The following is a 23,878-nucleotide window of genomic DNA, read 5'->3' on the forward strand; positions in this document are numbered from 1 at the left end:
AAAACACAAATATTCCCAGTAAGATGGACAGTCAGTTTCCCTTGATTGCTTGTTTCAATGTCTCACTGTGGCGGTCAGTACTTATACATGTAAAAGCAATAATGTCTTTTTTCGTATTTCGTCCTGCACTCTTTAACTCATGCATGAAAACACAATTATTGTATTTTAACTTAAAAAGATAAATAATACCATTTAAAAGGTCACAAGTGAGTCGGCCAGTGGAAGTGTCGCCTATAGGACTTCTATGTTTTGCGAGTGCTCCTTGGTACAGAGAGTTTACAAAGTCCCATAGAAGTGTCGCCAGTGGAATATAGAATAAATAGCCCATAAATCAAACCTGCACAACCATTGGCCCCCCTCCTGACGACCTTGACGGCCCGGAATGGTCATCATGTGACCATTCACCTGCAACACTGCTCCTGCCCTCCGCCATCACAGTATTACAGTGAATGGTCACTTGGTGGCCATTCCCGACCCCATGACACTGCTCGTGCCTCCCTCTACTATGGTTTAAGTTGCTCAACAAGAATCTCATAATATCTCGTCCATCACCATTGCTCAATTTTTTGACCATGACTGCCACTACAGACTACCAGCACAATCCTAAATCTTCTAATAAATAATCATTTAAGACCAAATAATGATATTACCATTCTGCAGCATGCTCCTCAACAGCCCAGTCACAGTTTTAACTTACATTTTCCTCAGGATGACAATTTAGTGACAATAACAATGTTGGCATGAATCATGATGCTTGTGGGAGTACCCATTACTATACAGAGACTCGTACACCCTATCGGATAAGGCCACAGCCCATCTCTGGCAGTCTGACTACACTATTTACAAAACCATCAACGGAGCTGGTCAGAATACTGCAAAAAGCTCATCGCCTCTTTGACCTCAAAGAAGGATTATATGGGGCCGCAACTGCCACAAACATGTGGACTTCGTCAGATCTTTCCACATCAACGCTTCGCATACAAAACCTTCTGGTGTCTTGTGAAGTCGAAATGTCATGGATAGCAAGTACCTCACACGTATTCTGTGACCTTTCTTTGAGCAAGATCAATTACGGTAAGAAACCGAACCACCAGCAATCACTCGTGCAATTTGTTAACCACGCCCCCTTCGATGTACCGGTGACTTCGAACCAGACCTCCTGCAATCAAAGATGTGAAAAATTAGCACTCACAAATCAGAGACTAAACCAAAATCTTAAAGCTGCACTCCTGCACAAATCAATTAATGTGGCAAATCTCTCCATTACAACAAATGATGAGGCACCCTACCTGGACTTCTCATGAGAAGGAGATGGTACATTCCTGCGATGGGTATGCTTGACATGAGGAGAACGAGAACGAGAACGAGAACGCGATGCTCGTCTATTGATACACATCATCATCATACTCATCAAGTAAGTACATGGAAAAACTAGAGGACAAGAAATCGATGGTTCTTGGACCATTTTCATGGCTGACCCCATAATAGATATATCATATTATATTATATTTATATCCCAGATATAAGGCACCCAAATGAAATCCCCCGTATAAAACTAGTGAAGCAATTAAATCACTTTTAACCGCAAACGCAGTACATACCTCTTCCTTGACCTGCCTGGGGAAGAAGTAATATGTCTAGAAGACCGCCTGGTACGTAACCTCCTGTTTAGTGAAAAGGCAAACTCAAAACTCATGAGATGAAATAACAAGGATAGAAAGTTTTTCCAAAAATAGATTACCCTCTGCTTCTGTCGCTGTTGGACGAGGAGCTGCCTTCCCTGCCTGAGGATGAGGTTGACCGATGCCTAGCCTTTTTCTCCGCTGCTTCCCCTCGTTTTAACCGACCTTCTCTTTCCCTCTTTTCCTGCCTCTTCCCATCTCGGTCCGACTCTCTCTCACGAGGCTTAGACTTCTCCTTGACCTTGTCCTTTTCTTTTCTTCTCTCTCTGCTGGAGTCCCTACCCCTAGATTCAGACCCCCTTGTTCGTTTCACCTCTTTGCTATCCTTTGACCTCTCATCTAGATGCCTCTCCTTACACGATGTGTCAGACTTGGCCTTTGGTCTGTCATCCCTCTCATCTCTGCTTTTGTGTTCTGTTGTTGGTTTATCATCCCTCTTTCTTTCCTTGTTAGACAAATCCTTAGACCTGTCCTCCCTCTTCTCCTCTCTCTTCCTATTCCCGATAAGATTGTCTTGACTAAAGCTAGCCTCTTTATTTTCTGGCTTCTTGAAAGAGGTATCTGAGTTATGACCAGCAGGTTCCTTGACTTGAATCGACATGGTCAAGGTATCTCGACTTTTCCCTTCACCTTTCAAAATTGAACTGCTCCTCTCCTTCGAGGAACTTTGCTCAGACACAAGCTGCGACTGTACAGCTATCTCCTTGGAAGTTAAATTCGAAACTTGAATTTGTGATGCACCTAAATCTCCTGCCACTGGTAATTTACCATTTTGCACATCAATATGATTGGCAGTGCTTTTTTGTTTAACACTGGTCTCTTGAACTGTAATATCCTCATTGGTAACCTTCCATTGGTGAAGATGCTCATTGCTCTGTAAAGGACCATCTGCTCTTTTGCCTTCAAGAGTGACCGCGTTCTCTTCAAACTTCGCCTGGTGAACAGAACTTGCTGTCACCACATCATGCTTCTCTGTATCAGTACTCAAACCACGAGGAGCAGCCTCATGATCTTTAGGCTCAAGTGTCTCATCATCAGATGCATAATTTCCGAGGCCAAGAACATCGCCAGCAGGCTCACCAGAATCGCTACTTTCCTTGTCCCTACCAGGGTCTTCTGGCACAGGGTTCTTTCCTGATGAGACAAAAACCCTCCCAGATAGGGGAGGAGGACCAACATTGGTCGACAAAGGGGATGTAAGACTCCCAACTCTGCTCCGCTCATCTGGAGAAGTACTACCTGTTTGTCATAACAGGGCATAACAAGTCACATTCCAAACAACTACTAAACCCATACGTGAAACACAAACAGTTTGTAAAGCTTACCAACTACTAAACCCATACGTGAAACACAAACAGTTGGTAAAGCTTACCTTGTAGCATATCATCACTATCCTCCTCTAGAACCTCTTGAGCAATTTCTTTAAACAGATCTCCAGTAACCTTACATGAACAAAAAAATTTGAAACGAGCTGCCATAAGCTACCTCTTAAGTGTGGAACGAACGCAGTATACCTTCAGTAAAACTTCTGTCAACAACCGTTTTATCTCCTGGTTTATAGCAGCGCTTCTGGCAGCTTCAATTTCTGCCTGTGGAAGGATATTGAAGATAATCAAGAAAGCCTCAAAGCACCAAAATAGATTGACTAACAATGCTGAATAAATCCGGCATGGCACCATCAGAATGCCAGACAGTGCTGTGGCACACATGCTTGTACCAGCCAAAAAAATTCCTGCAACAGCATTGCCAGAGCCAAGACTCTATACACTGAACAAAAACATGCATAGCAAAAACTGCCTACTTTTAGGCAATGGCATTGGAAAGCTACCCAGATGGTATGAATTTTTCCATTTTTTAAAGCACCACAGCAATGCCAACAATTTTGTGTTCCCTACAACCATCTAGTTCTGCCAACCATGCATATTGACTGAGCCCAAATTTGCTTCTCTGAACAACAAATATGCAGAATAGAAACTGCCTTACTACAACCAAGGGCATTAACATTTTTTGTGCAAACAGCCAAACTCCATGCAGAAAACTATTCGGACACAAACGATGCATGAAGCAGATGAGCTCAGAATGGAGGCTTCTCTGACAGTATTACATCTAAAATAAGAAGTAAAACACCAAAAAGTAAGTGCGGAAGACTCTATATAACCCTGTCAAAAACCAAATCCACTGATGAGGGATACCTCACTTCATAATCAAAAATTACTCTAAATTCTTTGGGCTTTGAAAAATGTATAAATTCCTAGACAAATCCAGGAACAGGCCAGATTCACTTTGAAAAGGACTGCATGTTACCAACGTAATACCCTTGGTAATCATCCAAAAAACAACATGAAACATCAGCTCAAATTTCAAGCACATGGTCCCCTGCCTGCTTGATAAACCTATCTGTTACTTTCCTAATATTTTCTTACTTTTGAAGCTTCCCACAGCTCCTAGAGATGTCTTTGATAACTAGTGACGATGTCTTGAGAGACCCGCCTTTGTCGATGTGATGGTCTATAACCAGGTGCTCTTGGTCGTCACGCACACAGAAAAGAGTGCTTTGCGGCAGTGAACCGCCTTTTGCAGCTTTACTAGGGTATAGGTGTCATCGGGGATAACTAGTTTTTGTCTGGTGTTGCCAATTCTAAGCCCCTTTATAGAGGGCGCCCTATTTTTAACCGGTGGCTCTTTATATTTCCAAATTTATGGCTCTTGGCGAGTTGGGTTGCACTCTTTTTTTTTCTTGGTCTCGGGAGAGGGGGGCGGGGGGGGGGGGGGGAGAACCTTATATCTACTTCAGAGCATTGCCCACAGGGCTTGTCCACTTACTCGCTTGTGTTTTTTTCACCTCTCAACCCTCCCCCCCCCCCCCCCCCCCCCCCCCCCCACCACCCCGTGCTCCTATGCAAGGTGGATAGGTACAATAAGTACGGTATGAAAAAACATTAAAAAAGATTGTGCAACATGGGTAATAACTACGAGTACGGAAAATACGTTAGGTATTGAATACAAATAGATGCAACGTCTACTTATGTATGCTTGCATACATGTATACAAACCTGCATGTATATACTATACACACATACATACATGTACATATACATCATATATACACAACCCTAGATACACGCATGCATGTGTACTTGTCTGCGTATAAATAACAGCCAATATGTAAAGTACTGAATATGGGAAGACTGATTAATACGTGTTTGGAATGCAACCTTGCTCCTATGTCACCACACCTTCCGATGCACTCTGACATAGTACTGAATATGGGAAGACTGATAGATACGTGTTTGGAATGCAACCTTGCTCCTATGTCACCACACCTTCTGATGCACTCTGACATAGTATTAAAGCCACGGCTTGACAACACCACACTTGCGATCGGGAGCCCGTTAAGGGGATGTTTTGACAGTAGATTTTCAGCCAGGTGGCTGCATTTTCGTCTCAACGAACTCCCCTCGGGCCTCAATCTACGTTTTTGCATTGGAAGGAGGCTGATAGTGCTTTGCTTCGAATTTGTCGCAAAGAACCCTTGAGAACCTGTGTTTTTCAGCAATGGAGTGCTGCTGCAAGTTTAGGCTGAGTTCCTAAGGCAAGAGGGGGCTCCTTAGGGGTAGTTCAGGCCCAATATCTTTGCTGATTTTCAGCCAGCCAGCAGGAGTGCTTTGTGCGATAAGAGGGGGCTGCTCTTGGATCAGTAAATGATGCTTCACCGGAGGTTGCTTGTAGCCTTGAGCCCTGTTTGAAGTGTCTTTATCATGGCACCAAAGAAAGGACTTCTAGAGAGAATTCGTGCAAGACACATTGTATGATACCTTGGAGCATTTGCAGAGGTCTACTCGTGCTACGGAGACATCCTCCTCCATGGCTTCAGAGATGGAAGAGTGGTAGAGTGGCCGCTTCTCCCTTCTTTAAAATTGGAACCTTCACGTCTCGAGTCCCGCACCTATGTGAGCTTGTCTGTATGTCTTTGTATGTGTGTGTGGGTGGGTGTATGCATGTCTGTAGATATGTGAGCATGTATATGTGTGTGAAAATGTTGGCGTGAGAGAGAAGTGGGAGCTATGATTTTTATGGTCACACAGTCCCAATACAATGTAAAGAGGAAGCACTAATGTACGATCTCCAAAACAAAACAAAGTCCTTATTAAACTAGACATTGAAGCCACTAGAGAAGATAAAGCTTCAAACCTCTTGGTCTTCCTCTTCATCCTCACTCAAGCCGGGTGAGCTGCTTCTTAACTTATCAGAAACGCCAACCCTTTGGCCTAAAGAATTGGCTGGTTCTCCACCATTTACCCGACTGGATTCATCTGATGATAGCATACCTGAGGCAGTTCCAGTGAGTCCTGCAGCTTTCTTCTTCATTAGCTCCTCCCTTAGCCATGATGGAACAGCTGCCTGCTCAAACGCATACAACCTTGCGTAAATAACCAAACAATCACCAGACCTGTCTCAAAAAGCGTGTGCAACAACCTTTTTTGGGCGCTCTACAAAACCATCAGGTGCAAACAGAGGCCGTACTGGTGGCCCTGCCCCTGGTCCTAAACCTGGACTTGTGCCAACCACAAAAGGAGCACTACTTGGAAACCCTAATCCTTGTAACCCTGAACCGTCTGGTCTCCACGGCACAGGTAATTGATGAGGTGTATGGATGGGATCAAACTGCAAACCACAGACAGTAGTACGAATGAGCATCTTCATCTGATGACAAAGACAATAGTCCTTACTAGAAGAAAACTTAAACATAGTTACAGGTGTCAACAATATAATAGTTTACACATTGGACCTTTGGAAGTCAAAAATGTGTATACCTGAGAAGTACCAGCACCCATAGCAGGAGGAAAAGGCATACCAGGACCTCCGACAGGCGCCCAATTCTGCAACGAGCCCGGAGACAGCCCAAACTCTCCTTCGACACCATCCAAGGCACCCGATGCTTGATAATGACTTTGAAGGGGTAGCTTCTGTGGCTGATGCGGCACCTGTGGCGGCGGCTGTTGTGCGTTCGGTGGTGGTGGTGGTGGTTGAACATAATTTGAAGGCACCTGCTGCTGCTCATAACCAGCCGTAGAAAGTTTATCTGGATAAGGAAGGTGGGGCTGAGAGATGAGCGGGGATGCTTGGCTCTGAGGTAGCAAATGAGTTGCTTGCTGAGAATAAACCGGAGCTGCAGGTGGTTTCTTGGAAAGAGGTTCATTCCCTTGCGGACCTGTTCATAAAAGTGTGGTTACCATGAGTCCTGACTACAGAAAGACAATTGTGGTAACCATGAGTCCTCACTATAGCAAGACAATTGCCATAAGCCTGTAGTATCTAATATTGAAAGAATGCCTGTCAAAAATCTGGAACTACAAAATATCCCTTCATGCACATAGCAGTACAAGATAAGAGAATTGATCACAGCATAGCTGCAGCCTCACTCCAAATACACTCAATCCGATCCCTGATCATTACTATACATGCATTTCTTGGCCTCTAGATGGGCTTGACGAATATGTTATTGACAAAACTGAGAACAGTTTCCGCATCACGACCTTGGTATTGATATAGGCAAAGTCCTCGGTGTCTCTGAGACTGGCCCTTGAACCTTGTTTTCTCACCAGAAAAACAAATGCTTTTTATCTCTCTTCCACATCTAGCAAGTATAGCTTTCTCAATATTGCTAGTTTCTTAAGGTCAATTGTATATATTTTGTAGGTAGAAACCATATCTAATCATAAACTACAAATCTGGTTAGATATTGAGTAGTTTCTATGAGATTCTAGAGGTCATAATGGTAAACCCAAATTTGTCATGTTTGTTGTATTTAGCACTTCATCATTGTCCCCAAGCCACTCAGTAAGAGATCCATTATTCTTATGACATGCTCCATGGCACCTTTTGAATCCAAAGGCCCAAAGGGGGCTAAGAAAACGTGTATATGTATTGAAATGACTAAAGAAATTTTGATGATAGGTCCGCAGAATGGCAAAAATGCAACTTTTTTGTACCTATTCTTTTTTGCCCCAAAAAACAATAGTCAAGCAAAAGCAACCATATGTTTTGATCACCAACCCATTGAAGTTAATGGGGAATTTTATCTCATGTACTACAAAAATCCCCACTTTTATTAAGAAATGGTTGTTTTGGGCGAAATACACTGGTCCATCAATTTTGGAGGCTTGTTGTGACCAAGAGATGAGAAATTTTACAAGTTTCTCGTTTTTTCCAGATGTAGTAGTACTTGAACTATAAGCTCATGAAAGGATTTTTCAAAATGAGTGGATCTACTATGGTTTTGGAATTTTTTTCCAAAACCCTGAAAGAACACTTTTATGTCCTGTTAGATTAAAAGACTAGTGTTAACACCCCCTCTCAGCTCCTGGAAAGGAAGTCGGACCAAGAAGCTGGAGAGAGCAATCTGCAACTGTAAAGAGAGTACCTGGCCAGTATATCATCCAACCACTGTCCCCGAAAGATGTCCGGGAAGTAGAATGTTGTCCGCAGAAAGCAAATCCAACTCTTTCAAGAATCTCCTCTAGCCAACCGACTCACAAGTCGCACAACCAACATCTACAAAAGGTACTACTATTGTGAACTGCAAACTGTATGTAAAGAAACTTCATCGGAATTGAGAGTGGAGTTGTAGTTGATCTTCAATTGTCTGGAACACATCCCGAGGAAATATCACCCCTCTCAAAGTGAACCGGGAACAACCATCCAACAGAAAGGAACACACATCAATACTGAGACTGTAGCTAACACGACAAGATCAAAAGACCCAGCACCCAAGCTCTACAAGAGAAGAACAAGGTGCTATCAAAAACAACCAAATAGACTGACAATCCTGTCCCTTGCACATGGAACCACCGGTAACTGAAGGAAGTAGTCCGCGGAAACTAATTCCCTAGCTGGCTCCACATCCCCCACTGTGTTATGTCCCGCTCATAGGAGAGGAGATCTAGCCCAGATGCCGTCGGGATGGGCGTCCAGTGTCCAAACGGACGTAGTGTGAATCTGGCCAGTGTGACCGGCCATTATTATAAAAGGGAGGCCAAGGCCTCATTTGCAGTTATCGAACCCCACTGGCAGAGTGCCAGTGGTTAGCCCCCGAGGCTAGGAGTGCGCGAGGTCACCTCAAGGAGGTGAGGCCGCGTGGTATGGGAGAGGCCAGGTTTACAAGTGCATGCCTACGTCCTCGGACGCTGGCCCCAGCACGGGGGAGCTGCCGGATGGTGGCTATGGTCGGGTGGTTCGTCCGACGCGTGTCTGTAGGCGGTCCGTGTAGCCGGGAGATCCACTCCTTGCATTCGTTTCATGGTATCAGAGCCGGCTTGGCTACGGAATGGACTTTGTGCACACCTATAGACTGGTTCGAGTCGGATAATATCTGTTTCATGCAATTTTTGATGAATTGGTTATCTAATTAATCGTTTTTCTTCTCATAAGCGTGGGTGCAGGTGGAATTTAATTTGTTTCTTGGCTGTTTTTGACAAAAATCAGCAACTTGAGTGGTGGGATCACTGATATTCGATGAAAAATCAGAGAAACCAACATATTGCGTGTCAAATTTTTGGAAAATTTATAAAATTCAGCATACTTTGACTCTTTATGTTTCTCTGTATGCAGTTGCAACAGGAGAGAAATGAAATGAAATGTTATATTCATGTCTTCAAAAGGCCATAGTGACCTATGAGACCCGAAAGTTACAAAGTGGTGGATCTGATACAAAGTCAAAATAACAAAATAACCTAACAACAGTACAAAACAAAGATATATACTATGGGGTCCTAAGTTGGTCGATGTGAGCCAAGCAAAAAACTAAGCCAAAAATGGGCGGCTTGTTGGGATAGCTGAATCACAAGAGATTTAGCATCGGTCGTTGGCGAATCTCATCAATTTCCTCCATAGTTAGTAGTCTGACCGGGCGTCGTGCATGCCTGGCTAGCATGCTCCGAATTTTCTGTCGTAGCCTCCGTCGATGCTGTGTAGTTCTTCGCAGTCGCGGGCGCCTGGATTTCCCCAGTTCAATCGCTCGGTCAATCAGTGTGCCTCTGGTGTGAGACGAGGGGGAGCTCTGCTGTAAAAGTGGCTTTTACGGTTTTCCCGTGTCTGCTCTAAAGAAGTCTGTGATCCGTCTTTGAGACTGGCTAGCCTCGTCATTCATTAGGCTATCTCTGTGTCTGCGCAGCTAGAGAGAGAGAGAGAGAGAGAGAGAGAGAGAGAGAGACTCACCAACGCAAAGAGAGCTCTCTGCAGGTAGCGTGAAGAGAAGGGGCTCACAATAGCGTGAGGAGGGAGAGAAGGAGGAATCGACCAGCATGGACTCCAGCGTGAAAAAAAAAGCACAGCATTGGCTTTAATTTGCGCGTGTTGGGCGCAAGGCTTAAGCGTGCCCGATTCCCTTCTTCCGAGTCTCCACGCCTCAGCCACTTCTCTCAAAAGCCTCAACGTAGCGCTTACTTTTTTATCACGCTGCTCTCTTTTATTAAGTTATGAGTTGCCCTTTTATTTTTGATTTGGCCAGGACCTTTTTAAAGCCAAAGTTTGAAACCTGCAACTCATTAAAATTGCTTACAAAAAGTGAGTTTTCCCAAGAGAAACTCATTTTCTAGCCCTCTGCTCCTCTCTCTCACCTGCTCGCACTCCCGCGCTCCCGCCATCGCCCGCCTGCCTTCGGACGCTTGCGCCGGCGCGTAGCGCTCTTCGGAAATTCAACTTCTCCTGATCGAAAAGTGCAGAAAAGGCCCAGTTTCGCGTGAATTTTCCAATCTTTCACGGATTTTGCCATGGATTCCTCCAGCTTGGATGTGCAACGTGACGACGCGCAAGGTAATGTTCAGATTCCGTTCACACATGCTCTATACACATGGATTACAAGTACCTTCCAGAGCTTCAACCAGCGTGTTACCGATCTGGAAAACGCGAACGTTCAGACGAACATTCGCTTGGCCTCTCTCGAAGGGGTCGTGCAAGGGATTAGTTTCCAACTTATCGCTCTCGAAAGTATTACTCAGTCGACGATTGCACGAATTTCCGAGGGCGAAACCCATCTCTAGCAATTGCGGACGCAAATTGCTGCTCTTAGACGTTCACAAGGTGGTCCGACTGCCACCATTCCGTACAAAACTACAAATTTCTCAGGAGAGGAGAAAGAGTGTACGGAATTGGCTGTAAATAACTGGCTGCATCAATGGACTACGTATTTTGACCTCCATGAGGAGCATGATGAACGGAGGATTCAGCTATTCCTCTCTGTCTATGCAGTAAGGCGCTTAGCGAGTGGCGTGACATAACTAAGAATCCTACAACGTGGGCTGATTTCTGTGTGAAATTCAAGAGGGATTTCGCCAAAATGGATCCTTTGAAAGCTTACGCCAAATTGCAGAGTCTTTTGATGAAAGCTCTATCTTTTGATAAGTATACGACAACTTTCAAAGAAGCGCTCACCTTCTGCGAGGTGGATTCCACGCACGCTGTGCACATGTACTTGTTGGGATTACATGAAGATTACCGTTGGGCCTTAATCAAGGACAAAGCCCCAACTGACGTCGAGGATGCAGTGGCAAAGGCCAGGACGTTCCATTTGATAAATGGAGCGAATTATGAGAAGAAAAGAATAGCAGACCATCAATCCGGTGAGGGCGCTTCGAGGAAGCGACCCCAATTCTAGCATAAGTCCAAATCACCGCCGAGATCTTCTCAAGAGAAGAAGAAAGCCAAAAATGCTTCACTTGCTGATGCAACGAAGAAGGGAGCTTGCTTCGGATGTGGCCAAACGGGTCACCAAATCAAGGATTGCCCCAAGAAGAAGACAAAGAAACTGCAAGATCGTCCTTCGGTTCAGATTCACGAGATCTCTGGTAACTCTGATGTCATTCAAGTTGAAATCCATCATCTAACGCACATTTCATGTACTAATTGTACTTTTAGCACCAAAGTGTTTGGTAAGCACGATCTTCTCTGTTTTTCCGGGAAGATCAATGGTCACGACGTGATCGTACTCCTTGATAATAAAAGCTCACACAATTTTGTGGATACAAAATTGGTGCAGAAACTGAGCTTGCGGACGTAAGATAGTGACCATGAGTACGCATGAGGATTGCTCATGGCGAGGATACGGATATATGGACTCGGATGGTTCCAGATTTGTCGCTCGAGCTGGCTGATTACAAAATTTCCACATCATGCGCCTAGACAGAGCAAATGTTATTTTAGGAATTCCATGGTTTTATGATAAACAAGACTCATTGTATATAGACTATGTACATCACTCCCTTGTTTTTGTTAAGCAGGACATGTCTCATGTATCTGTGTCGCTTTGTAATCAGATTTCTGTAAATAATGGTTTTGCAATACCAATTGTTACTGCTTTGGAAATGTATTTAGATACAAAGTCTTCTGATGTCGACTTTTATCAATGTCTACCATCTGCTTGGTTTGATTCATTAGTGCTTGGTACTTCTATCACTGAATTTCGTAAAAATGTTTCATGTTCTTTTGTTGAACTTGGGGATTCTGATGAATCCAACCTTCTCCGAGAAATCATGACTGATTTCAAGGATGTTTTTCCTGATGATCTATCTGCATTGAGTTGGTGGCTGGTAGTCAACCCTTCTCAAAGCAACCCTATCGGTTCAATAAAACCGAGGAGGACGAGATTCGGCGACAGCTGAAAGATTATCTCGACAGGGGTTTTGTTCAACCAAGTAAATCCCCGTGGGGAGCGCCAGTGTTACTTTCTCGAAAGAAGGATAACACTATGCGCTTCTGCGTGGATTACAAAGGATTGAATAAGCTCACTGTCAAGAACAAATATCCGCTCCCACGCATGGACGATCTGATAGATTGACTCCATGGCGCGTTGTATTTTACGAAGATAAACTTGCGATCAGGCTATCACCAGATACGGATTAAACTGAAATATATTCCTAAGACAGGTTTCCATACGCGTTATGGTCACTACGAGTTTTTGGTCTTGCCTTTTGGTTTGACCAATGCTCAAGCTACGTTTCAGCAGATGATGAATGATCTGCTGAGACCGTTTCTAAGCAACTTCGTTGTTGTATTTCTCGATGATATCTTGATCTACAGCCGAAGTTTGTCTGAGCACTTAGAGCATATACGCGCTGCTCTTGAAGTACTAAGAATTGAGAAGCTTATGCTAAGGCTTCTGTTATGTCCCGCTCATAGGAGAGGGGATCTAGCCCACATGCTGTCGGAATGGGCGTCCAGTGTTCGGGCGGACGTAGTGTCAACCCGGCCAGTGTGGCCGGCCATTATTATAAAAGGGAGGCCAAGGCCTCATTTACAGTTATCGACCCCCACTGGCAAAGTGCCAGTGGTTAGCCCGCGAGGCTGGGAGTGCGCGAGGTCACCTCGAGGAGGTGAGGCCGAGTGGTATGGGACGCTCGGTCTTACAGGTGCACACCTACGTCCTCAGACGCTGACCCCAACACGGGGGAGCTGCCGGATGGTGGCTATGGTGGGGTGGTTCGTCCGACGCGTGTTTGTAGGCGGTCCATGTAGCCAGGAGATCTACTCTCCGCTTTCGTTTCATGGTATCAGAGCTGGCTTGCCTGCACGAGGGACTATGTGCACACCTACGCATCGGTTCGAGTCGGGGAACCTCAAGTTCGTGCAAGTTTTAGTAATTAGCCGCTGAAATTGTGCATTTTTCTTCTCACGAGTATGTTTGCAGGTGAAACTTAATGTGTTTTTTGCTGATTTTTGACAAAATTCAGCAATTTAACAGGTGGGAGTGATGAAAATCAGAGGATTCTTACCGAATTTACTCGTTTTCAATAAAAATCAATGTATTTTATCATTAATTTGCTGCTTTACATTAAAATTCGGCATATGGTATACTTTCAAATCTCTCTGTAAGTCCCTCTCTCTGTAAGTCCCTTTGTGCGAAGCATAGAGAGAGAGAGAGAGAACTACCTCTCTCTGTGAGCGGGCCTTGAGTCTGCAGAGGATGAAGTGGAACTTGCGTTGCTTTTTCTTGTCCAACGTGGTGCTCAACTGGCAGCCTATCGTGTGCCAAACACATGCGAGCGCAAGCTCCCCAAATTTACGCACGTGTGCTCTCTCCCTCACTCCACGCAGCATCCATTGGCAGAGCAGTGAACGTTTTTTTTTTAATTCAACGCTGGTGATCTCCATGGGGAGCATGATGAACGGAGGATTTAGACAATTCCTCTCTATCTGCGCAGTAAGGCGCTTACCTGGTGGCGCGACATGACAGAGAAGCCTATGACGTGGGCTGACTTTTGTGTGAAATTCAAGAGGGATTTCGCCAAAATGGACCCTTTGAAAGCTTACGCCAAACTACAGAGTCTTTCAATGAAAACTCTGTCTTTTGATAAATATACGACAGCTTTCAAAGAGGCGCTCACCTTTTGCAAGGTGGATTCTACGCACGTTGTGCACATGTATCTGCTGGGATTGCATGAGGATTACCGTTGGGCCTTAATTAAGGATAAAGCCCCGACTGATGTCGAAGATGCAGTGGCAAAGGCCAGGACGTTCCATTTAATAAATGGAGCGAATTATGAGAAGAAAAGAACTGCAGACCATCAATCCAGTGAGGGTGCTTCGAGGAAGCGACCCCGATTCCAGCATAAATCCAAATCACTGTCGAGATCTTCTCAGGAGAAGAAGAAAGCCAGAAATGCTTCAATTGTTGATGCAGTGAAGAAGGAGGCTTGCTTCGGATATGGCCAGACGGGTCACCAAATCAAGGATTGCCCCAAGAAGAAGAAGACACAAAAACCGCAAGGTCATCCTTTGGTTCAGATTCACGAGATCTCAGGTAACTCTCATGTTGTTCAAGTTGAAATCCATCATTTAGTGCACAGTTCATGCACTAATTGTACTTTTAGCACCAAAGTGTTTGATAAGCACGATCTTCTCCGTTTCCCCGGGAAGATCAATGGTCACGACGTGACCGTACTCCTTGATAAGGGAAGCTCAAACAATTTTGTGGATGCAAAATTGGTGCAGAAACTGAACCTGCAGATGCGGGACAGTGACCATGAGTATCGCGTGAAGATGGCTCGTGGCGTAGATACGGATATATGGAATCGGATGGTTCCAAACTTGTCGCTCGAGCTGGCTGATTACAAAGAGAACCTGGATTTCCACATCATGCACATGGACGGAGCACATGTTATTTTAGGAATTCCATGGTTTTATGATAAACAAGACTCATTGTATATAGACTATGTACATCACTCTCTTGTTTTTGTTAAGCATAACATGCCTCATGTATCTATATCACTTTGTAATCAAAAGTCTGTAAATAATGGTTTTGCAATACCAGTTGTTACTGCTTTGAAAATGTATAAAGAAATAAAGTCTTCTAATGTTGACTTTTATCAATGTGTACCATCTGCTTGGTTTGATTCACTAGTGCTTGGTACTGAATTTCGTAAAAATGTTTCGTGTTCTTCTGTTGAACTTGGGGATTCAAATGAATCCAACCTTATCTAAGAAATCATGACTGATTTCAAGGATGTTTTTCTTGATGATCTACCTCATGCCTTGCCGCCTTCGAGAGGAGTAGGTCATGGCATTGAGTTGGTGGTTGGTAGTCAACCCTTCTCAAAGCAACTCTATCGGTTTAGTAAAACCGAGGAGGACAAGATTCAGCGACAGCTGAAGGATTATCTCGACAGGGGTTTTGTTCGGCCTAGCAAATCCCCGTGGGGAGCGCCAGTGCTACTTTCTCGAAAGAAGGATAACACTATGCGCTGCTGCGTGGATTACAAGGGGTTGAATAAGCTCGCTGTCAAGAACAAGTATCCACTCCCGTGCATGGACGATTTGATAGATCGGCTCCATGGAGCGTTGTATTTTACGAAGATAGACCTGCGATCAGGCTATCATCAGATACGGATCAAACTGGAAGATATTCCTAAGACAGGCTTCCATACGCGTTATGGTCACTACGATACGAGTTTTTGGTCTTGCCTTTTGGTTTGACCAATGCTCCAAATACGTTCCAACAGATGATGAATGATCTGCTGAGACCATTTTTAGGCAACTTCGTTGTTGTATTTCTCGCTGATATCTTGATCTACAACCGAAGTTAGTCTGAGCACCTAGTGCATTTACGCACTGTTCTCGAAGTACTGAGAACTGAGAAGCTTTACGCTAAGGCTTCTAAGTATGAATTCTTCAAGAAAGAGCTTCTGTACTTGGATCACATCATTACTCGAGATGGAATTCGCGTTAACCCTGAAAAATTGGATAAAGTGCCCATTCTAAAGAATGTACGCCAAGTAAAGTCCTTTTTAGGCTTTACTAGATTTTTTCGAAAGTTTATCAAGGATTACTCTAAAGTTGTTGCTCCGCTTACGCAACTTTTAAAAGGAGGGGTGAAAGGGCCGAAGACTTCGGGTCCTCATCGTAAAGGTAATCCCCTTGTTGTCTAGAATGAGCGTCTCGACGAGAGCTTTCGGACACTAAAGCACTTGGTGACTACTGCGCCAATATTGCACATTGTGGATCCTAGCAAACCGTTTGTGGTTGAAACGGACGCTAGTGATTATGCTATTGGTGCGGCATTATACCAGGATGGACGTCCTGTTACGTTTGAAAGTAAGAAGCTTTCTGACGCAGAGATGTGTTATCAAACGTATGAAAAGGAGCTTTACGCCGTAGTCCACGCCCTAAGGAAATGGCGGCACTACTTTTATGGCTCTACGTTTGTTGCATGGACAGATCATCATTCCTTGCGCTATATCTGTGATCAGGGTGATCTCAGAGACCGGAAGGCTAGATGGGTTGAGCTTAATCAAGAGTTTGACTTTGAGATCCGTTATAGAAAAGGATCCAACAATCCAATTGCCGATGCGCTCAACATGATTCTTGAGGTTAATGCATTGTCTATGGCTGAAATCTCGACGGATTTCTCTCTCTCTCTCCGAGGGCTATGTCGTTCCGATGGCCATTTTGGCAAGATATGGAACGAGGTCGAAGCGGGGCATGACTCGCATACAGGCTTGGGTGGTCCGGAGACCCAAGTGAGTCGTGCTGAAGAGACGAGACAGCGACAATATTCCATTAGAGGTTGACTATTGTTCAGAAATGAAAACGTCTGTGTGCCGGAATCGATGGGTTTCGACAAAGGATTTTGTGCGAATGCCACAATGTTCCTAGCACTGGGCACCCAGGCATTCAAAGAACATTGGCTTTGGTCAAGCGATATTTCTATTGGCCAAGGATACACTCTTACATAGAGAGCTATGTGAAGAGATGCGCTCAGTGTCAGGTCAATAAGGCAAAGCACCTTAGGAAAGCTGGCCTGCTACACCCATTGGAAATCCCAGACGCCAAGTGGCAAAGTATTTCCACAGACTTCATCGTTGGTTTACCAAATACTAGTCGGGGCGATGACGCTATTTGGGTGTGGTTGATAGACTCACAAAAATGGTGAAATTTATATCAACGAAGTCAACAAGAAAAAGCCATGAGTTGGCAGTTTTATTTGTCGATCAGCTTTATAAGCTGTATAGTCTGCCAAAGGATATTGTCAGTGATCGTGATACTAAGTTTACTGGCCAATTTTGGCGAGATGTGTTTGCTCATGAGTTGAGTATGTCGTCTTCTAACCATCCTGAGTCCGATGAACAAACTGAGAGGATGAATCAGACATTGGAGGACATGTTAAGAGCCCATGTCTCTCACAGGCAATCTGACTGGGAAAGGTATCTTCCACAGTTAAAGTTTGCCTACAATAGTAGCAAGCATTCTGCTACTGGATTTAGCTCATTCATGCTGATGTATGGATTTGAGCCTAAATCCCCAATTGCTATTGGCTTAGAGAAAGTCAAAGAACGCCAAGCTCATGATTTCCTATATGACATGCAAGAAATGCTCGAATTGGCTAAGAATAGTATAAGAACGGCTCGTGATCGAGTCACTACTTATGCTAATCAAAAGAGGTCTCCAAGGACTCTAGATGTGGGACAATGGGTCTATCTGAAGATACCCAAGGATTCCAAAACCATGCAAACGGGAGCATTATAAGCTTTCAGCTAGATATTGTGGTCCATTCTTGGTCACAAAGAAGATTAGCCAAGTTGCCTATAAACTAGCTCTTTCTTTGAATGTTAGTGTACATCCAGTGTTTCATGTCAGTCGCCTTATAGTAAAATTGGGCAAAGCGGACGTTGTTGTGTCCATCAAGGAAAATGTATGGCAAGATATGCAAACTGAGTATATTCCTCGAGAACCAGAGGCAGTTTTAGATCATCGTACCCGTCATTCGCGCCCAAAAGGCTTATGACGAGTACTTAATTAAATAGAAGGGTCAATCTGAAAGGTTCGCCACTTGGGAATCAATTAGAGCTTTAAAAGCTCAGTATCCCCTGAAACTAATTTGACTATTTTGTTTCTAATTTCTATTTTCTAGAATTAGGACTTTAATAAGAAATGTGCACAAGTTAACTAATAAGTTAAGGAATCACAGATCTGTAAGAAAAACCATCAGAAAACAAACAACTTTGGTGTGTCATATGATGGGTGACAAGAAGCACCGTGAAGGAGTTGGCCTGTTAGTTCGGTGGGAGAAGACCAGGTTATGGTGGTCCCTGATGAGTCACAAGATGGGTGACAGGTTCATCGGTAAGGGGACACACTAAGGGTCTGAGGAGGGATTCCGAACTAAGTAAGAAAATACGCGTAAGAACTCAAGCACATGGATAAAGATGGGTTCTAAGAAGCTTTGGTAAAAAGCAAGACGAGAAGCGGATGTTTTTCCGCAAGAGAATGCTTGAGTTCATATCCGGGGACGCCTGGAAGGAAAAAGTGCAAGCATTGGAATAAGTTTATAAGGTTTAAACTGAGTTTAAACAGGTTCAAATTGACCGGCCAGTCAATTTTAAGTGAACAGACTAACTTTTAATAAGTTTATTAAGTGACCGGCCGCCCACTTAATAAGTGGGCAATTGCTGCAGGACGTTCTCCAAAAAGCAGAAAAGGCCAGCGCCTCCTAAACCAGCAAGAAAAAGCCAACGCCCACTATTCTGGCAGAAAAGCAGTCGACCCTCCCTATTCTGGCCGACCTGCAGGGCTTATAAAAGTAGCCAGCGCTCTCATCTTCGGGAGGTAGAATTCGCAGGAGGAGCAAAAAGCAGCCAGCGCTAGCAGATTTCAGCCATGGAAGATATCGCAGAAGCACCCTCACGCTGCCCTACTGCTCACGTGAAGAGATCTCGTCGCCAAAATTCAGTTGCAAGAGGATTTTCCCACATTCCTACCTTGCTGTCCTGCAATTTCAGCAAGCTTTCATCGCGAAGAACGAGTTCCAGAAGAAATCTATCGCGACAAAAACTCTCCTCCACGTCCGAGAAGTGATAGGTAACGATTTTCAGCTTTGTTTATGATGAAGTCCTTGTGTTTGGATGATGCAGGAGTGATGACCGAGTTCCTAGCAAGGTAAGGAAATTGATGACGGAGTTCCCAGCCAGGGAAGTGAACTGATGCCTAAGTACCCAGCAAGGGAAGTACGGCCTCATACCTAATTCCTTTACGGGAAAGAGCGGCTTCGCGCCTAAGCCCTTACAGGAAGGAACGGCCTTGTGCCCAAGCCCTTTACGGGAAAGAACGACCTTCGGGTCTAAGACTACAGAACGGAGGGGTTTCCTCGGGTTCTTGTGCTTGTATACGACTCTCCCTGAATAAAGAATACTCTTGACGGGGGGGGGACCAGCCCATCTTCTGGTCCCCAATACTGTGTCAATTCTCTCTCTCTCTCTCTCTCTCTCTCTCTCTCTCTCTCTCTCTCTCTCTCTCTCTCTACTCGTCATGATGAACTGTCTCTCTTAAATTCCACATGATATTTATCTGAGTGAGCAGCTACGCTTCCGTATTTGTGACACCCCACTTCATTGATGAGGACATCAATGGTTCTTAAGGGGGAAAGTATGTTATGTCCCGCTCATAGGAGAGGGGATCTAGCCTAGACGCCGTCGGGATGGGCGTCCAGTGTCCGGGCGGACGTAGTGTGAACCCGGCCAGTGTGGTCGGTCATTATTATAAAAGGGAGGCCAAGGCCTCATTTGCAGTTATCGACCCCCACTGGAAGAGTGCCAGTGGTTAGCCCGCGAGGCTAGGAGTGCGCAAGGTAACCTCGGGGAGGTGAGGTCGGGTGGTATGGGACGCTCGGTCTTACAGGTGCACGCCTACGTCCTTGGACGTTGGCCCCAACACGGGGGAGCTGCCGGATGGTGGCTATGATCAGGTGGTTTGTCCGATGCATGTCTGTTGGCGGTCCGTGTGGCCGGGAGATCCACTCCCTACGTTCGTTTCACTCTGAAGGGAGAACACTCGAACGATGCATAACTGTCATAACTCTAAACACTATCTACCTGTGTAACTCGATCACCAAGGGTAGGTGAATCCGAAAGAAAATATAACATACCTATGGAACCCGGAAACAAATCTGGGAGAACTAAGAAGACCGTCTCCCCATTGTAAAAAATGCTCGAGCTATCTGTAAATGGTTCTTAGGCCGAGAAGGACCACTATCAACCTGTACAAGATATCATGCCCGTCTAAGGATAAGGGAAGTAGCTATGTCCTGCATGGTACAGTCTCCAAGAATAATCTGGAAGACGAGGCATAGGAACTACTGCTCGAATGCACCGGGAAGAGCAACCGTCACACCACAAATCAGAAAGACAAGGCAACCACCAAAATGGCTAAGAAAAACATCCGCCAAGATACTAGTTGCACTGTGGACTAAAGCACACCATCCAAAGCCACAAGAAATCGGCAAGGAAACCAAGGACTGGAAGACATCGTGCATGGTACTCCGCAGAATGAAGCATCGGTGACCGACTCAAGATAATAACCTGGAAGCCCCCTCTGAAAAAGAAGCATTCCTCAAAAGTACGCTCTAGGGTAACAATTGTCTCAATCCACATCGGAACACAGCAAACACCATCTTTGAAAGCTCCAAAGCTAAAGCCAAGGACTCCTCCCAAGATAGAAGCCCCCCTTTCCACTCAATTAAGGAAAAAGAGAATGAGTACCACCAGAAAGAAATCTGAGATAACCTGGAGTAAAACTGCTTCCTCTATAAACTGAATAGCCAAATCTGAATCTCATTATCTCATGGAACTCGAGACTCGAGAGAATCACACCATCAATAAACTCAGACTGCTGAGAATAGAAAGACCTGAAAGGTAGTGACCTAAGGATCATGTTTGCCAAAGAAGTCGTTGGGGTCCAATAAGAACCTAGCTACTCAAGCAAACTCCTGAGAACAAACCAAATGTCCACCACTTCTCTACATCTGCCAAGATCAAACCTGTGATACAATCCAATACAAAATGATACAGACTCGAAAGAGCACATATACTCCCACTGTTGTAACTTGCTTTCTTAAAATCATCATCAAAAACTGTCCTTTGTACTTGTGTTGAAGAGACCATACCCACAACTGAACTGTGCAATCATTATCCAATACACAACAAGACTCCAATACTCAAGACGAGCTGCTAAGCCAACACACCAGTGGTTGACCCAAAAAAGTTCAGCAATTAACTCTTTCCAATCTACTTGTGAAGAGAAGGAGATGAAAACAGACACTTTACTATCTAAATCTGAATCTAGAACTAAACAGTTAAAAGGGAGAACCAGAGAGCTCTAAGAAAAGATAGGCTGTCCTAGCATAGAAACTTGCACGTTTAACCACAAAAAAAATGACAAACCTTGAACTGCCTTAGGTCCTTAACTTCTAAGACGTATCATAACCGCCCATACTGTACACGACCTTCAAAATCGCTACGTCATCTCTCCATGTGGCACTGCCTGTATGTTTTAAAAATAAACCAACTCACCTACAGCTAGTTCAAAGTTCCAAAGACTCATTGCAATTTATATGCCTAAACGCTTTTTGTGCTATCAGTCATAAAAATCTAGACTAATGCCAAGCCGCCTCAAAATCCTCAACACCTAAAAGGAAGCCTTGTCTAAGATAAAATCTTGCAGCTCATGCTCCATCAAAGAAAAACAGTGCCTTCTCCCTGGTTTAAAAACTTGCACAATGGTCCTAAAGTATTGCATGTGCACCATAGCCTTCGTTAGTTCACAATTCCCAAATTCTGCAAGCATGCACAATATGTATGGCCAGTTGCTTCAACGCATCGTACCCAACTGCCTGCTGATCATTGCAGTCATCCTGCGCAGTAAAACATCTGTAGAAAGCTCCACATAGTAGAGGTAAGAGTTTCTTTACCTGTCATTACAGAATCTAGCCCGAATTTTGCTGCGGCATCGTGTACCTGGCTGCTACCAAATAGAGACTGACTATCATTTGCATGTGATTGCGCTCCAGCTTGGTTTGCCTTTTGTTCAAAACTTTCAAGCACTGATTCTTGTGTTATTGATGAGGTTGAGTCTTGTGTTGACTGACCATAACCCAAGCTTTGTGAAAGGTGCTCAGACTGGGCTCTTAATTGTGCACTTTGCCCTTGATTGATGATGTTACTTTGATAAGAGTGTATACTTGCAACCTCCTGACCTGGAGGCTGTAATGAATGTTGTGGACCTCCTGGTGGGTGCTGTTCTTGGGGCTGAAACATGTAGTCCTGGTGACTTTGTTGAGGTACATTTGGGCTAGGCCTCGACTCATCTTGCACAGCTTTGGAGGCTGCCCAAGCTCGTGCTTTGGCTGCCCAGACTTCCTCCTGACTCAGGCTAGTAGTTTGAGCTAAAATGGCCAAGATTCAAGTACAAAAGTGAGATTCGCTGATTCATTCCACTCAATCCACATATAAGTATGCTCGTAATGACATTAACGTGGCAATAATACATCGTGTAGTATATACCCACCAGGATGAGGCCATTGCTGATAACCCCAGTTATTATTGGCTTGATGCCAGACCTGTGAATGCAATTGTGAAGTCATGCAAAATGTTTGAGGAGAGCAAAACAGCTCAATGGCCTTTACCTTGCTACCATCAAATATGGGATTTATCCCCCCTGAGGCCCTGAGAATATACCTGATCCTGTTGACCGTACATATAAGTAAATTGAGGCTGGGCAGGTTGGGGTGGAGGTGGGTAGTGATGGTGAACCTGCTGCGGTCGGGGGTAAAAGTCACCCTGAGGGGGAACATGGTACTGCTGTGAGGGGTAACTGTAAGCTTGGTCCCCGGGAGGAGGTGGTGGGAGCATGGATGCTGCTGTCCAAGCCATTGCATGATGTGGTGGAGGTGGCGCTGGAGCTTGTTGTGTCTGGTACATATGTGGGGACATACCATACCAGGGGGCCATACTTTGATGCTGCTGAGGTGGAGGTGGTTGAAGTGAGTACGGAGGCTGATGAGGCTCTGCCATAGCTTAGTTCTTTCCTGCACGGCAAGATGCCAAGTGAGGGCATATGCATACTGCAAAAACCAACAATACTGGAAGACCCCTGTCTCCGAGCATTACCTCAAAAAAAAAAATTACCTTTAGAAGAACAGGAACCCACCTACGTTCTTCTGCTCGCTTTCAAAGCCCTGCTTCACCACCATAAAAGAAGAATCGATCACTTTTTCGTGCTTCAAGAACCCTGCGACAGTTCCATGCAGTTGACGCCCAAAAGAAGTGTTTTTGAACAGCGCTCGTATTACCTGTTTCGCAGGGGATGCAAGCGACTCATCGCTCTACTGTGATTGCCCTAAATGCAACCATGCCCTGCGTGCGCAGAACAAACTACGAGGCCAAGACGGAAATTTAAAACAAAGAAAAGGAAAATATCATTTTTTATTCTGTATGTTTTTTACGTTCGGGGGGGGGGGGGGGGGGGGGGGGTGGTCTCGTCTTATAAGTAGTACAAGGTGTCACTAAGGGGAAGGGGGGGGGGGGGGCTCGTCTTATAAGTAGTACAAGGTGTCACTAAAGGGATCAACGGCTAGGGGCAGCCGTCACGGGGGGTGATGATCCAAGACGTCCGATCGCCGCTCAGCCGGGGGGGGGGGGGGGGGGGCTAGGACTATTATGTTCTACCTCTGCATCGCTCTCAATAAGTCGCGAACTATAGGAGCTAGTTAGAGAAGATTTGTGGGGGGGGACGAAGCAATTCGAGACGTCCAATGATTGATCAACTAGGAGTGAATTGGGCCTAGAAAGGTGTAGGGCTCAAGGGTTGCCTCAAAAAACATGTGGGCTAGTGGGGTTGTGTGTTGGAAATAGGGTTGCAAGGAAACACACACA

General features: G+C 44.8%; 1 protein-coding gene across 6 annotated transcripts; it reads right to left on the bottom strand.

Moving 5' to 3' along the window:
- Window positions 1-626: 626 nt before the first annotated feature.
- On the bottom strand, window positions 627-23,405 carry LOC147443845 (cyclin-like protein). 6 transcript variants are annotated; one of them, XR_015189986.1, is made up of 15 exons: window positions 23,296-23,405; window positions 23,132-23,181; window positions 22,682-23,031; window positions 22,512-22,563; window positions 21,916-22,389; window positions 6,497-6,894; window positions 6,159-6,347; window positions 5,874-6,083; window positions 3,197-3,271; window positions 3,055-3,124; window positions 1,742-2,921; window positions 1,602-1,664; window positions 1,290-1,382; window positions 1,031-1,159; window positions 627-927 (listed from the first exon to the last, which is right to left on the bottom strand). XR_015189986.1 is itself a non-coding variant. In XM_086526651.1 (14 exons), the coding sequence occupies exons 3-14, from the start codon at window positions 23,015-23,017 to the stop codon at window positions 1,114-1,116; spliced, it is 3,186 nt and encodes a 1,061-aa protein (XP_086382777.1). In that variant the 5' UTR covers window positions 23,018-23,031; window positions 23,132-23,181; window positions 23,296-23,405; the 3' UTR covers window positions 627-1,113. The 6 variants fall into 6 exon arrangements, 5 of the variants coding, with proteins under 5 accessions (XP_086382777.1, XP_086382781.1, XP_086382782.1 ...); XM_086526651.1 differs by having other exon boundaries at window positions 627-1,159; XM_086526655.1 differs by having other exon boundaries at window positions 627-1,159; window positions 23,154-23,181; window positions 23,296-23,382.
- Between the last annotated feature and the right edge of the window lie 473 nt (window positions 23,406-23,878).

Source organism: Adiantum capillus-veneris, chromosome 13 (genome assembly GCF_014529385.1).
Source record: "Adiantum capillus-veneris isolate H3 chromosome 13, ASM1452938v2, whole genome shotgun sequence".
NCBI classification, from domain to species: domain Eukaryota; kingdom Viridiplantae; phylum Streptophyta; class Polypodiopsida; order Polypodiales; family Pteridaceae; genus Adiantum; species Adiantum capillus-veneris.

Coding starts and splice junctions, on each gene's coding strand:
- LOC147443845 (XM_086526651.1), bottom strand. CDS start 23,017: ATGGCAGAGCCTCATCAGCCTCCGTACTCACTTCAACCACCTCCACCT. Junction 6,895..21,915: donor GCTAGATTCTGTAATGACAG/GTAAAGAAACTC, acceptor TTTTATGAACAG/GTCCGCAAGGGAATGAACCT. Junction 6,084..6,158: donor TTGTAGAGCGCCCAAAAAAG/GTTGTTGCACAC, acceptor GCGTTTGAGCAG/GCAGCTGTTCCATCATGGCT.